Source organism: Vipera berus, assembly GCF_964194415.1.
Source record: "Vipera berus genome assembly, chromosome: 7".
Classification (NCBI taxonomy): Eukaryota; Metazoa; Chordata; class Lepidosauria; order Squamata; family Viperidae; genus Vipera; species Vipera berus.
The window spans coordinates 20,476,530-20,492,183 of NC_138209.1; the positions used below are offsets into that span (position 1 = coordinate 20,476,530).

Here is a 15,654-nt window from a genome sequence, read left to right on the forward strand (position 1 = left end):
AGAGAGGTGGAAATGAAGGAAGTCCAGGGGTCCTCGGAGAGATGATGGTCAACCTGATCAGTCCAGGAGAAGCCTTTCAGAAACCAACAGGAAAAAGTCTAGCTTAAGTTCAGAGTCTAGCCCAAGCTGCAAGCAACTGAAGTCAAAAGCACTATTTTAAGCTGATCGTAAACAGTGTGCTTGAATCTTGGTAATAACATCGATTTTCTCTATCCTACCTATCAATTTTCCTGAAGGGGAGAAAAAAAATCCCAAGAAGCAAAAAAAAACAACCAAAAGACCCTCCAAAAGTGAAGGAGGGGGATTTTTGGCCCAACTTTTTGTTAACAGAAGTGGCGAAATGAACCTTTTATGGAGGACTAAAATTTGAAAAATGAACCAGTGCTGACACCTACTGGTGGATGAAGATTATGACAGCTATGGCTTGTATGTAGGACTTGGTAAAATCTGGGGAAAAACTAATCTCTACTTGTGACCATCAAAGCTTTAACAATAGAGAACAGCTGTGACAAAAAAGAAAATAATCCGGGCTGCAGATAAAGTGAAACTTACAAACTTTAGGGAACAAAAAAAGAACTTTTTTGAACTCTCTGGATTACAAGTATATAGTTAATGCTGATCTCAAAACTATTATCAGAGGGTGGGGGGAATCTGGATTCTTGGTCATCATGGAAAATCAAATTTATAGAAAGAACTTATCAAGAAAAAAATAAATACTATTCAAGAGGAGACATATGATATGTTGCAACTAATTCAAATAACAATGATTTCAAACCACAAAGAAATCCAGAATAACTTTGAAAATATAAACCAACTCATCTGCAATTCAATTTTATACCAAAAAATCCCAGGAAAATACAACAGAGAAGGAACAGATAAAACAGATAACTGAACATAAATTTGAGGAGACTTAAAGATGGAATTCTACAAAACAAAGATGTATGGTTTAATCCAAGTGGAAAATTTTTTACAAGAAATACTGGACTTGGAAAAGACAACCTATATTTCAACACTACAAAATAAACTTGAGGATAAGAAAAAAGACTGGATAAAACAGATTGCAGAGATGCCAGGAAAAACACTAGAACTGGAGAGGCAAAAAATGACAAGAGAAGCAGAGAGAAAAAGAAGGAAAAAGATTCTCAATAAAAATGAGTGGGCAAATGCCTCTAACAAATATACTGTACTTGACTTACTTTTTACATCTACAGCAGGGGTGTCAAACTGCTGGCAATGGCAAAACTGTCCCGATATGTTGCATGATGTCACATGATGTCGCGAGTTTGACATGTCTGATCTACAGTAACATCTATAAGAATATGGAAAGATTTTTTGACTCAGCAGAACATATTCATTAAGAAAGGCATTGGGCAAAAGAAAAAAGCTAAAGTGCAAATTAAGAAAATGGATGATAGGGCCTATCAGAAAGAATATTTTAAAAAAGAAACACTTATTTGAAAATGGTTAAAGAAATAGAAAAATTTTGGATATGAATTTGACTTTAAGAGGGAGGAGCCCCTCAAGTAATATAGTGCTTTCTTTTTCTTTCTCCTTTTTATTTTATTGTTGGATATGAGTAATATAAAAGAGTTGGAATGGAGTTTCTGGTTTGTCACACAGCCGCTATGGATGGCTGGGAGACTTGCTCTCTCTCTCCTGTCCAGTTTCGCATCGCTGGAGGGCCCTGAAAAGGGCTGAAAGTCACCATGAAGAGGTGACTAGTAAGGAGGGGTGCTCGCTGGATCACAGGAGAGCTGCAACTCTCCCGTTAGACCTGGCAATCCCGTTAGACCTGGCAATTTCGTCCAGTGGACGAAACGACCGGCCATTATGGCTTGTCCCTAGGCTGTGAACAGCCGAAGTCACATTTTCCACCAGGCAACTCTTAAAGCAGCGCAGAAGAGACTGGGTGAGATCGACCTCTTTTACACCCTAATTACTTTCTGTACCTCCTTAAGCTTCTAAGCATTTTTCCTCCTGCGGTGAGGGAAGGGGGACTTTTGCACTCACTCCAGAAAGAGCGGCGACTAAATACACAGGGGCGTTTTAAATGTTGAAAAAGTAACTGAATCCCAATTGGAACTTTATTTCTTAAAGCATGTGGATTGAAAGATTTTTTGTTTCCTATTTTTCATTGTCTACTTCTGTTGGAAATCTGGATTCTTTCTTATGAAAAAAAGAAAGAAAAACTGAAAAGATTAAGACAACTTTGGGACTCAAAGGGAAAATTTAAAAGGGGCCTGGCTGACTGCCCAGGGAAATAGATAAGATACATAACCTTGAGAACTTTGAAACACCAGCTCTGAAAGGCTTTGTGTTCCTTACCTAGAAAAAAAAACCTCTCTCTTTTGGATTTTCTAAGTGTAAAGCCTTTAGCTTAAAATACCAATATGGAAGAAGACCAGGAACAAAATGTATTTATGGATGAAGATCAGCAAACTCTTGCTATGTTGAAAACACTAATCCAAATTCTTACCACAACCAATGAAATAATAAGAGGCTATGTGAAGGAACAAGAAGACAGCCCAGATATGAAAGCCCAAACTTTGACCACAACTAAAGAATCATAAAAAACCATAAAAATGGCTGAGCACCAAAGAATTGAGGCCTTTGAACTGTGGTGCTGGAGAAGACTCCTGCGAGTCCCTTGGACTGCAAGGCGATCAAACCGGTCAGTCCTAGAGGAGATCAACCCTGACTGCTCTTTAGAAGGCCAGATCCTGAAGCTAAAACTCAAATACTTTGGCCACCTAATGAGAAGGAAGGACTCACTGGAGAAGAGCCTAATGCTGGGAAAGGTTGAGGGCAAGAGAAGAAGGGGATGACAGAGAATGAGGTGGCTAGATGGAGTCACTGAAGCAGTAGGCGTGAGCCTAAATGGACTCCAGAAGATGGTAGAGGACAGGAAGGCCGGGAGGAACGTTGCCCATAGGGTTGCGATGGATCTGACATGACTTCGCAGCTAACAACAACAACAACAACAAAGAATCATCTATACAAAATACAATAGAAAAAATGAAACATTCAAGTACGATGACAGAAGAATCTACTATTAAACAAATATTGATATTTGAAAATCCAGTAAAGACATTGTCAACTTGGAAAAAGGAAAAGGTTTCTTATACAACTTAGAAGGAACTAGAGGATCTAGAAAAAGAACAGTTGGATGAGAAGAGAAACAATTCAGAACAACTACGTTGATATGGAAGAATAAAGAGACGACCCACTAGACCCACAAGTCCTCTCAAAAAATGGCGATTGGATGATTTTGCCAATATCAATCAATATACATGATATTACAAGGAGATTGCTTCGATGACCTAAAAACAAGGACATGGAAGATGATTTGGCAAAGGAAAAAAGCCAGAATAAGACTCAAGAAGAATGGAGTTTTGACCATCTTATTGAAATCTGAAACAGAATGTACTTAAATAGATAAGATGTGTATGCTGAACACAAGACATTGTTATGAACTGAAATAAAGAAAATTTTTTGGTCATTAAAATTTAGCAGTATAAATATTAATAGCTAATTTGAATATTGATTTGTGCATAAAGATCATGTAAAGGTGAATAATGTAGACAAGCTAAAAACCTATTGTTGTAAGTAATAAATAGGTCTATATGGAATGTTAAAAACGAAAATTATCAGTTTAAGCAAGAGATAGCAGATACAAAGAGGAAGAGAGGAAGTATTAAATATTGAAATAAAAATAAATTTTGATTACTACTTTAAAAACAACAGCTGAAAATTAGCAAAAAGGAAGCATATCATATTGTATCCTTAATTTGTTGACAGAGAGGGTGTGTATTTTGAATATTAGATTTTGTGAAGAATGGTGATAGATGAATTGGGAGTATACTAAAAATCTTGAGAATGATAAATATCAAATGTTAAATCTAAATGTTAGTGGAAATTAAAATTGAAAAATCTATTAGGTCATTGATTGTCTAAAAGATTGTATCTTAAAACAATTAGAATATGTATAAACTAAAATCTATGGCTATATGTAAGAAAGTTAATTTCTATGTGATGGATAGGATAAAACTTGTCTTTTAATTTACAAATAGACAGTATATATGAAGGGAAAAAGAGAGGAAATGTTTATGGTAGCAATTTAAAATCTGTACTAATATCTGCATGTAATTGAATTAGTACTACCCAGCCACCACGTTGCTTTTCAAATATGTGAACGTAATATTAGAAAATCAATAAACTTTGTAGAAAAAAAAGAGTTGAATGGCCTATATAAAGGAAATGTTTTAGATATCTAAAGGTGATTGACTTTAAGAAAATTATAAATGGATTAAAAAATGTTTCGACTAAGAGTTAAAAGACTAGAGGATTAGGTTTAGTAAAGAATATTTTAAGATTAAATACATTTTCAATTATGGTAAAAAAAGAACAAAAACTTTTTGGAAATAAATATGTGTTAGCTTATAGGAAATAGGGATATTAATTAATATACTATCTTTTTATTTTATTCTGTTTCTTATTCTCATTCTTCTTCTTTCTCTTTTTAGTCTTATTTATTCCTTAAGAAAAGTAAAAGTATTGGGTTGATTTACATGAGAAAAAAATAGATTTAAATATTTAAATATAATTAACTCTGAGAAAATCTTAACCAGTAAAAATGTTTAGAACACTGTGGGAAAAACAAATGCAAACAAGAACTGTAAACAGGATATATATTGAGACAACCAGAATGACTAGATATAAAACGAATACTATATTGCTGTAATTATTATTTGTAGAAATATTAGAAAACTTTTATACTTAATTATCATTTATTAAAACAATAAGAATTGTATTAACTTAAGGTTGGTAAAAGAGAACACTATGGGGAAAAGAGGAAATCATGTAAAGTTATCATGTGGATTATAGATTATAGAATTTAACTGTTAGTGAATGTTTGCTAAATGTAAACCCAGACAATGTGCTGTCTACCGAATATTAAGGTGATTATGTTAAAAAATTAATAAAACACATTTTTTAAAAAAGTATGCAAATAGTGGAGGTAGAAAACTTCCATCAACTGAAATTAGAGCAGAGTGAACAGAATGAAATGGCTAGAGAGAAAAAACCCAGGGAGAAGCCCCCAGGAGGATTTTATTCAAGACACTCTCAATCTCTAACCCTCCCTATTCACAAATAGAACCATCACAATGCACAACATTTACACCAATATATACCAGGGGAAGAAGGCTGATTCTGCTTCTGTAGAATATCATGAGCAATTGTGGCAACGGATCCATCAACTGCACAATCTAATTTGGATTAGAATATTAATGGCTCAAATGCAGAAAATCTCCAATAAAAGAAATTTGGGGACAGGCCAATGAAATAGGATGAATTCCAGAAAGACCCAGCTTGCCAATTTGACAGAAAGCAACCCAATTATTTACCCCAACTTTTCTGTCCTAATTCTGATGTCCCTGACATCTACTAAGATAGTATTAGTAGAACTTAATGCTAGAAAAGAACATAAAATGAGGGGTGCCAGAATCATAAATCCTTGTGTGGTTCTTAGGGAGGCACACATTCTGAAAGTGACCAAAAGACCTGAAATAAGATACTGTACCGCAGGTATTCTATTGTCCAAAGTAACTGAAGGCAGGAGATGAAGTAACAGGTGGAAATTTATCAAAGAGAGATCCACCTTAGAATTAAGGAGAAATTTCTGATTAATGACAACAGTTAACCAGTGGAATCGCTTTCTTCCAGGTATTGTGGTGTTCCATCACTGGATGTTTTTAAGAAGAGATTAGACAGCCATTTGTTTGGAATTGTATAGGGTCTTCTGTTTGAGCAGGCATTTGGACTAGATGACCTCCAAGGTGCCTTCCAATTCTTATTTTGTAATCTGTAATATATTCCAGAAATTGGAAGTATGATTTTGCCTTAGTTGATTTATTTCAGGATGTGAAAAACAGTAATTGACAAAAAATATTTTTTCACTTTTTATGTCAAAGAATGATTTTGACTTGAATGCTGTGGGTTTAAGGAACATATGTCATCAGGATAGTTAATGGTATACTTCAACAACAGCTATGTCTGGTAAACTATTCATCTGGTTTAACTACAACTGAATGTTGGATTATAGGGCAACTGCTCACATGTCAGCTTGTAAAGTCTTATATAACATATGGGGCAATATTCATCCCAATAGTCAGCAAGTTAAGGAGGTGGTTGTCTTATAGAAAGGTGGGAAAGCTCACAAGGAAAATGTATTTTTCATGAATATCTCATGAATTTTCAGAAGTTTCATTAGCATTAATTTCATATTTTATGCTTCTAATACCTGCATCCAAAAAAACCATGTAGGCTTAAGAAGAATAAATTTACTTTGGAAGCGGCATGCACATCTAAAACCAGACAGCTTATAGCTCAGTTTTGGGTTTCATGGGAATTAACTGAAATTCAACCAGCTATTTGGAAAATTAGTTACCTTCATTACCATCTCTATCAAACCCTCTACATAAAGCAATTGAATGAGAGAACTATTTTCCCCAAGAGTAACAAAAGCCAATTTCTTAAAGGATAAGAATAAGTTCTTTGGGTCAGAACACATGTGGAATTGTTTATTCAGATATCCTATGGTATTATCAAAATTGTAAAACTGAAGTTTTTCTGGTGATTTCTTTTCACAAAACAAGAAATTTTAGAATGAAAAAAAAGAAAAGTTTCTCCCTTATTCTCCAGGAACCATTTGACAGTAGCAAATATTTATTATGTATGTATGTTTCTACATATATGCATACATATGTATTTAAAACATTTATATAACTGCCCACCTTTCAGACACCTCTGGGGGGCTTATTGTGCATGTGTTATCTCAAAAGGCCTTATCCATCATAGCATTCTGCAGTTAAAATGGAATTATGATTCTCAGAAATGTTTGCTTGGCTGGCTGATCTGGCATTAATGACACAGCAACAAGGATGAAAGGATAAAGTTCCTTTATTTTGCCAACAAAATTATTATCAATCATAGTTTGGACTTCCTGAGATTTGTGTGGGACACCCTTGAAATCATCATTGCATCATTGCCCTATGAGTAAATATAATCCAACAATGTTTAACATTTGGGCCAAACATTTCGCTAGATATGGGTGGTGGTCCCCATCCCTGCTCCCAAATCATTGTCACAAAAAAGTTATAAATATAAAAGTTCTCCAGCTTTGTTGGAACAGTCTATTTTAGTTATTTTGCTTTAGAATTTAATTAATACAATTATTATAAATATTTGTATATATATTGAGCTTAAATGGACTCCAGAAGATGGTAGAGGACAGGAAGGCCTGGAGGAATGTTGTCCATAGGGTCGCGATGGGTCGGACACGACTTCGCAGCTAACAACAACAAACATATATATATCACTGAATTTTGTCTTTGGTGTCCTAAGAAATTTAGAAGCCTTTTTCAATGAAAAGGTCTATTGTCAAAAGAGCAAGATATTTAATCAAAACAAACCTCCAATTTCTCAGGGCAGAGGATGTTCTACAGATCTCTGCTAAGTTTTATCCATGCTTACCTCAAGCTACTTCTATTCTAGTGGTTTTTATTTATGGCAAACTTTTTGAGTGCGTACTGAAGTGGTCATGCAAAGCCACATTATATTGCTAGTTCACTGCTCTACATACAAAAAATTGGTGGGCAAACTGTTCATTACGGAGAGACAAAGTTTGGGTATGAAGTTATACATATAGATAATAACCTAATCTGCACATGTCCTCATTTTCGAAAAACAATAATCTGTTCATGGCAAAAGATGACATGAATTGGCTAAACAGAAAAGCCATCATGTTCTAGAGAACTGCCAGTCAGACCATAACACTGGGACCAAGAAATATTGTCCAGAAGCACCAAAGATTGTATCAGAGCACTCCACCCCTAAACTGCAAAAAGTTCATGAGATTCTGAGCAAAAGTTAACAGAATATAGAATAACAGAGTTGGAAGGGACCTTGGAAGTCTTCCAGTTATAAGTTGCAAGCTTCCAGATAATAATGCTGAAATCTTGTGATATCCCCTTAAGTTTTAACAGTGCAATGGTAAAACATGAAATTTCAGTCTTTTTTGTACACTTAATAGGAGGTGGGAAAGTTTGTCAACCTCTTAACTGTATCTATATACATCTGTTTTTGATATTAAATTCTTCCTTAAAACAACACACAAGAACCTAGATTGAACCTCTTTGAAATATTAGCTTTTGAAATTATTATTATTATTATACAGTAATGCAATGTGACAATTGTTCTGAAAAGTTTTCTTTTCTCCATTCCCTCAGAAAATACACAGAGCATTCTTGTTATCTATGAAGAAACTGCAGAGGAATGGGCTCTGTATTTAAAATCAATTTTCAAGCACATTATACTAGAAGACAGGATCTTACTTTACGACTTAGAAGCTTCATCGATTCACCATTCAGAAGTGCCATTTCTCTGCTCTTACAGATGCAAACTGTTGATAATATCAAATGGTCTTTTAAAGGGCCTGAATCTGAAAAAAAGATATTTTCTGAACAAGATTCTTCAGCCTCCTGAAATGGTGGCCATTTTGCTTTGTGGGGTGGAAGATTCAACCCTTATCTATCAGACACTGAACTTAGACAAATGCAACCACTTGATGACCACGGATCAAGGCCCAGAAGATTATCTTGCTGTTATATCTGATATTATTCAACAAGGTACTATCCTCCCTCCCTCCTTTTTTCTCTTTCTAATTTCTATATTTTAAGGTAAAATATGCAAGCTCAGAGATCGTGTTACTATATTTTATGTCTAGACATTTCCTCAAATAATTGTGATGAACAATACTTTGTCACTATGGGGAAATATTAAGTGTGTACAACTTGATAGAAATATGGAAGCCCCCACCAGCTATATTGGAGAAAGCTGAAGCGAGGCAGTGGAGAAGAATGAAGCAAAGCTAGATGACTTTTTCATTTCATATTTAGAAGAAACCGCTTTGAGAAAATCACTTCACTAGAGCTTTTGTTGAAGTAAAGCACACACACACACACACACACACACACACAGACACACACTGTTTTTCACAGGGTCATAAATATTCGTCATGCCAAGAAAGAATGTTATTGAAGCAATCATTATTCAAAAATTTGGTACAATGTCATTACATAGTGGACTGCAATAATAAAAGGGGAGAAATGGCAAATTCCACTGAAAAATCCAGGCTTAATATATGTAATAACTGAACATTATGAATGCATGGATTATTCCCCAACCAGAGGGAGCAGTTCATGATCCAAGTTGCACACATGGTCCACTTAGTTAATCTTATTTTGTTTTAAAAGCCTCTTTGGATCAGGGTGTTCAAATTTAGTGCATTTAAGAAACAGAATATGCATTTAAAGTAGACGCTACAAATATAAATAATATATTTATGTCATATTAACATATTAAACTAAAATAAAAAATACAATAGCCATAGCACTCAGTACAACATGATTCTGAACCAATTCGTTCTTTCATTCAATTTTTATCTCAAACAAGTGTCTCTTGAAGATATTGTTCAGCAAGGTTTAAAATCATTACTTGTTGAGTTTCTTGACTATGAAAAGCTTGTAGGAAAATATTATGAATATCAAAGAAACCCTTAAGTCATCAAATAACCATTCATAATGCATAGACAAGAAGGCTATGCCAGTTGTTCTGGATTAATACTAGATTTCTTTCAATTAAATGCATGTACCAGAAACCATTGCTTTATAAGATGCCAGCAAAACTATGCATGCACCTCAAGTTTCCAGAATGCATAGCAGATCATATCATGTGGTTTTTATGATGCAGCCAGAAGTATTTTACAATTACTTATAGATTTAGAATTTTTAAAGAGTTGAGATATGAGCACTGATGGATCAAGTTATACCAAGGATCAAATTACAATATACACAAGTTTCACAGTTTTGAGTTATAACTATTACAATAGGAGTAACCAACTATCCCCTCCAACAGATTAATCTTTCAGTTCCCACTGCACCTGAAACAAGATAGTTGAGTTGATCACTTGTTGGCCATTTCAGTTGACAAGATGAGTCAAGTGCAAAGCTTTGGAAGGGAGCTGTATTGTATTAGAAGTTGTTTTATAAAATATTCCACTTCCAAAAGCAAAGAAAAGTGGTCATGTTTCTCTGTTTTATTTCTAAAACCTCTGCTGGAATAGGAATTTGGAATTGGAATAGACTTTGGTATAATACAGCATAGACACAAAAGCTTCTTGTGGTTACTGAAAAAGTCATACTCACACATTACTCTGTGAATCAGTTTTGAAGAGTGATTTTTTTCTAAACCTTCATCAAAACAAAGCATGTCCTTTAAAGTTTTGTGAAGTCCTATAAAGTATATGTCTATTTAAAAAACAGTTAAGATATTATTGTATGTAATAAAATTTTGAAGCACCAAAAGAATGCAGGCAGAGAGGACTATAAAGTTCTAAGAAAGTGGTTTTAGTATCTTGAACTCATAAAATAAGGTAACTTACATTCAAACTATAAATGGCACAAAATATTGGATGAGATGTCTAACATGCTAGACAAAGCTGAAATGGAATTTGATAGTTTGTTGTTGTTAAAACAAGCCGTAACCTTACCAGGTTATATGAACAAGGGCATATATTATACCATGTCATGTGAACACAAGGGATGTCATTTATTAAACCAGATTTAAGATTTAGTTTGTGGTATTAACATTATCAATAAAGCTCAGCATGTGATATGATGTTCACCTGTATAGTGCTTCTCTGCTCCTGCATATAGCTCCATGCAGCTATTAATATGGAGCAAAACAAGTGAATAATATGTATTCTAGTTGCATTCTGGAATTAAACCTGAATGAGAGCATGAGACTGAATATGACTGGTTCAATTCCGTGATCATTTTGCTTACAAAGCTGAATGACAAATCTTGAAAAGAGATGGTTCATGCCCTCTTGAATAAAAATAGAGAACTATACGATGACGAACCCTTGAAGTCAAGTAGAAACCTTATTAAATCTGGAAATGTTGGGGTTGAAAAGATATGCTCCTTATCTGAGTTTGAAAGCCAATGTGATACAGTGATAAAAATGTTGGATTTGTATCAGGGAAACCAGATTCAAAAACTCAGTTGATGACAGGTAATTTTGGGCCAGTAATTGCCTCTCAATCCAGAAGTTGTTGTGTATATATAATTAGGAGATACATCTGACTATGCTGCACCAAGATGTCAAGGGCAAAATTGGGCAACAAACAAAAAAGCTTTCTTTTTAATGGTTCTGTTCAGAAAAGATGGGCAATTCAACTACCCCCTCAAACAGATTAACCTTTGAGTTCCCACTGCACCTGAAACAAGATGTTTGAGCTAATCACTTGTTGGCCATATTTAGTCCTCACTGTCATCTTCCAAGAAGAAAAAAGAAATCTCACAATGAATAAAGTAAATAGTTTGCCAATATATGTAGCCAAGAAAGTAATATTCTATATCCATATGCATATAGCAATAGCACTTAGACTTATATACCACTTCATAATTTTACTGCCCTAAGTGGTTTACAGAGTCAGTATATTGCCCCCAACAATCTAGGTCCTCATTTTACTGACTTTGGAAGGATAAAAGGCTGAGTCAACCTTGAGCTGTTCAGAATCGAACTCCTGGAATGAGCAGTGAGTTAACCTGCAATACTGCATTCTAACCACTATACCGCCATGGTGCAGTAGTAATATACTGTAAATTCAGTAACTTAGAAGCAGAGCAGATTTCTTCCTAGACAGAACTTTTATAAGAATCTGATTACAGAGCTTGATATAGAAACAGAACTATTCTGTATCTCATAGGGGCATAAATATATAGCTTTTTATTCTTTGAATTGAATTCATCTGTTTGGTTGTCTATTTTCATAAAGATACATGTGCTTAGAGGTGTTACTCACAACTAGGGAGGAATCTTGCATGAGGCAAGAGGTTTCTGGGTTATTCAAGATATCCAACATGATCAGTGTGGACTTTATCGGGCCCTTGATTTCCCTTGACACAAATCAATCAACAGCAGCCATATCTTTTATATGTCAAGGATGAGATAGGACGGAGAAGACTAGAAACTTTCAAACTATTCTAATTTATCACCTTTTTTAACCACTTCCATTTTATATTTTTTAAAGAATAAATTTGATAGAAGAAAAAATATGATACAATTCCCAACAAACTATGCATTCTGGCACTTGTTTAAATTATTTATTTATTTATTTATTTATTTATTTATTTATTTATTTATTTATTTATTTATTTATTTATTTATTTATTTATTTATTATATTTTTATACCGCCCTTCTCCCGAAGGACTCAGGGCGGTGTACAGGGCAATAAATACAAAAACAGGATACAAAAGTTAAAAGTGATTAAATAAATGCCCAAGGTTAAAACAATAATTAAGATGTATTAAAACCCCAACCCTAACCCATCAGACCAGGTCAGACTGCTCAAATAGATACGTACCAGAGGTATCAAATAGATATGTACCAGAGGTATCTAAAAGTTTCTCTTGTACAAAAACCTTCCTAAATTTTGCTGCCTCATTGATTTCCTTTTTATAATACAGTCGCAAGGCAAGACATCTTGAGCAACATCTCTTATGGTTGTTTGATGGTGGGTTTTGTTTTCACATATCAGAATGCATAGAAAATTGGACAGGTAGCAAAATGAGATGCAGTAATAGAACTAAATAGGGAAGCCCAGCTTTTCTTACAGAAACCCATGGGTAACTTTAGATGCTGTTCCTTAGTCTTCCTACTGCATATGATTGTTTTTGTGGGGGGTGGGGAAGTAGAAAAGGGAGAGTAGATGACTCCTTCAGCTCCTGAGGGAAAAAAAGGCAGGCTATAAATAGAAATATAATAGTGACGTATAAAAGTCACTAAAATTAAAATTAAAAAGGCTATAGCAGAAAACAATCATAATAGCAGCATTCTCTACCCCCCTGCAGGCCACCTGAAATAAAATAAATAAATAAATAAATTGAAAACCGCCATTAAAAGAAACATTCTGAAAATTAGAAGCATCTGTCCCAGGGGAAGATCATTTCTAGGCTGATTTTGACACAATGTTATCTGGGACAAACTAAAGGCAAAAAAGACAGTGAATAGAAGTGCTGATCAGGCAGAGTTCAAAGAGAGAAAGGATCCGTGTCAGAAAAAAAGCATTCTAAATAGAATCTGTGGGTGAGCCAGGCAATAGCGTCTTCTGCTTACAAGGTCAGAACAAATCACTATTCCTTCTAGCAAGCTTGTATTCCAATGCATAGAACCATTTAGAAGGAATAATATTAAATCAAATGCAGATTGATTGATTGATTGATCGATCATATGCTGTCAAACTGTTTTTGACTCCTACCAACCACACAGATTTTTTCCATGATGATCTATCCATAAACTAGTCTTTCAATGATGCGTTCATTGCCACTGTAACTGAGTCCATCTACCTTGACACTGATTGCCCTTCTGTTCTCTTTTGTTCCACCTTTCCCAGAACAAGGGCTTTCTCCAGAGAGCTAGGTCTTCACATAATGCGTCTGAAGTGAGCAAATCTACTTATCTTTTAAGAAGCACTTTTTCTAACAATATGAATCCCAACATTTAAAAAGGTAAAAGTTCCCCCGCACATGCATGCTAGTCGTTTCCAACTCTAGGGACCGGTGCTCATCTCCGCTTCAAAGCCGAAGAGCCAGCGCTTGTCCGAGGACATCTCCGTGGTCATGTGGCCGGCATGAGTAGATGCCAAAGGCGCACAGAACGCTGTTACCTTCCCACCATAGTGGTCCCTATTTTTCTACTTGCATTTTTATGTGCTTTCGAACTGCTAGGTTGGCAGAAGCTGGGACGAGTAACAGGCGCTCACTCTGTTATGCGGCACTCGGGATTCGACCTGCCAAACTGCCGACCTTCTGATCGACAAGCTCAGCGTCCTAACCCACTGAGCCAAGTTTGCAAAGGCAGGTCTGGTTCCTAATTTTCCTGTTCCAGATGTAGATAAAGATGGATTTTCAAGGTAGGTTTTGAGGGCAACAGTCAGTCCCTGAAAATTAGGGGCATTCATCTCATATCCCACTTTTCAATATCATCTGACACTGAGTTGGATTTCTTGCCAGAATACCCATTTCTTGGGGAGTAAATAATTGGAGGATTAATTTGTAAGAAGAAAGAATGCTTTTGTCCCCTAGCTGCCAGCAAAGTATCAGATTTATAAGTATTACAGAGTTGTGAGAGGTTATAGGAAAGCAGGATTAAGAAGAATAGGCACGGATAAAAAAAAAAGAAGAAATCTTTTGAACTGTATTTTTGAAAACTAAGCTTGAGGTATAAACTGCTTGAGAATGGAGCCAGATGAATTATTTCATAGTCAAATTATGATAAAAATGATAAATAGGATCTGAGCTGCTAATTCAGCAGAACAACAGGAATGATTTTGCAAGGTTTAAGCATTGAAAAATAGTTGCGAGGGGAGCCTGACTGTAAAACCCTATAAAAGTATTTGGTTCCTTTTCTACTTGTCCATGGAGAAAACATATCCATGCATTTTAAACATAAGAAGGAAGATTATCTTAATCACACTTATATACAAGCAGCAAACAGGTAATATCCAGTCCTTGATCTGAAGTGGCCTGATTCAAAACAGTTTGTGTGATACAATTCTGATCTTTATTGTATTGTACATTGCTGTACTGTTTTATTCTACTGACTGAGATAAAAGGAATTGAACTCCTTCTGTGGTTCTGTATTTAAACATTTCAAAAGTAGTACTCAAAAAACATATATCTGAGTGTATTTCTCAATTATTGTTGCTGCTTTAACTGTGACATTGAAATCAATATTACCTTCACCTTCAGAACCTTAATAAAAATTAGAACAAAGATTCCTCCTGGATATATTGAAAGCATTCACTTAGCTTAATATATGCACACATGGCTATTGTGGTTTGTGCATCATGATATTTTGCTTAGTACATTATACAAACTCAACAAATCATAGGTCATTTGATAAATTATGGATAGCAAACATGTAACATAATGTGTGAAACTTAGTCTATTTATAATATTAGAAAATGAGATATTCATATTCTAAATAGCTATCATGCAAAAGTTTCCTATTTATCTTTTATTTACTATTTAGATTTACATCACTGTGCAGCTAATATACAACTCTGGGTACCTAAAAGACAACATAAAGAAATAGGAAAATAAATTTAAAAATTTAAAAACAACCCAGTGCTCATGGAACAACTCACCAATTTACAGTAAGGCAGGCTCAAATCACAACCTGGCCCAATGCCCAGAAGAAGAATCAGATCTTCAACACCTTGCAAAAGTATGCCAAGACTGGTGTCATCCAAATCTCATGGAAGGTATGCATTTCACAGGGTGGTTGTAATACAAGAGAAAGGCCTCTTCCCTCTGTCCCATTAGATGGCACTATTTAATGGAAGAGATCCAGAACCTGCTCAATATGGCAGACTTTGTATGATGGGCTGAAATGATTAGAAACAGGCAGTTCTGCAAATAATCCAGTCCTATACCATGAAAAACTTTACGAACATCACTTCAAGTTGTACTCAAAACCTTACTCAAAGCCAATGCAGCTTTCAGAGTAGAGGCATGATATAGGCATAGC

The 15,654-nt window shown here is 35.0% G+C and overlaps 1 protein-coding gene across 1 annotated transcript in view; it reads left to right on the forward strand.

The window, feature by feature from the left end:
- BANK1 (B cell scaffold protein with ankyrin repeats 1) overlaps positions 1–15,654 on the forward strand; it is a 173,810-nt gene that overhangs the window by 32,725 nt on the left and 125,431 nt on the right. Inside the window, 1 exon segment of the mRNA XM_081332237.1 lies at positions 8,289–8,687. Coding sequence (XP_081188363.1) covers positions 8,289–8,687 — 399 coding nt within the window.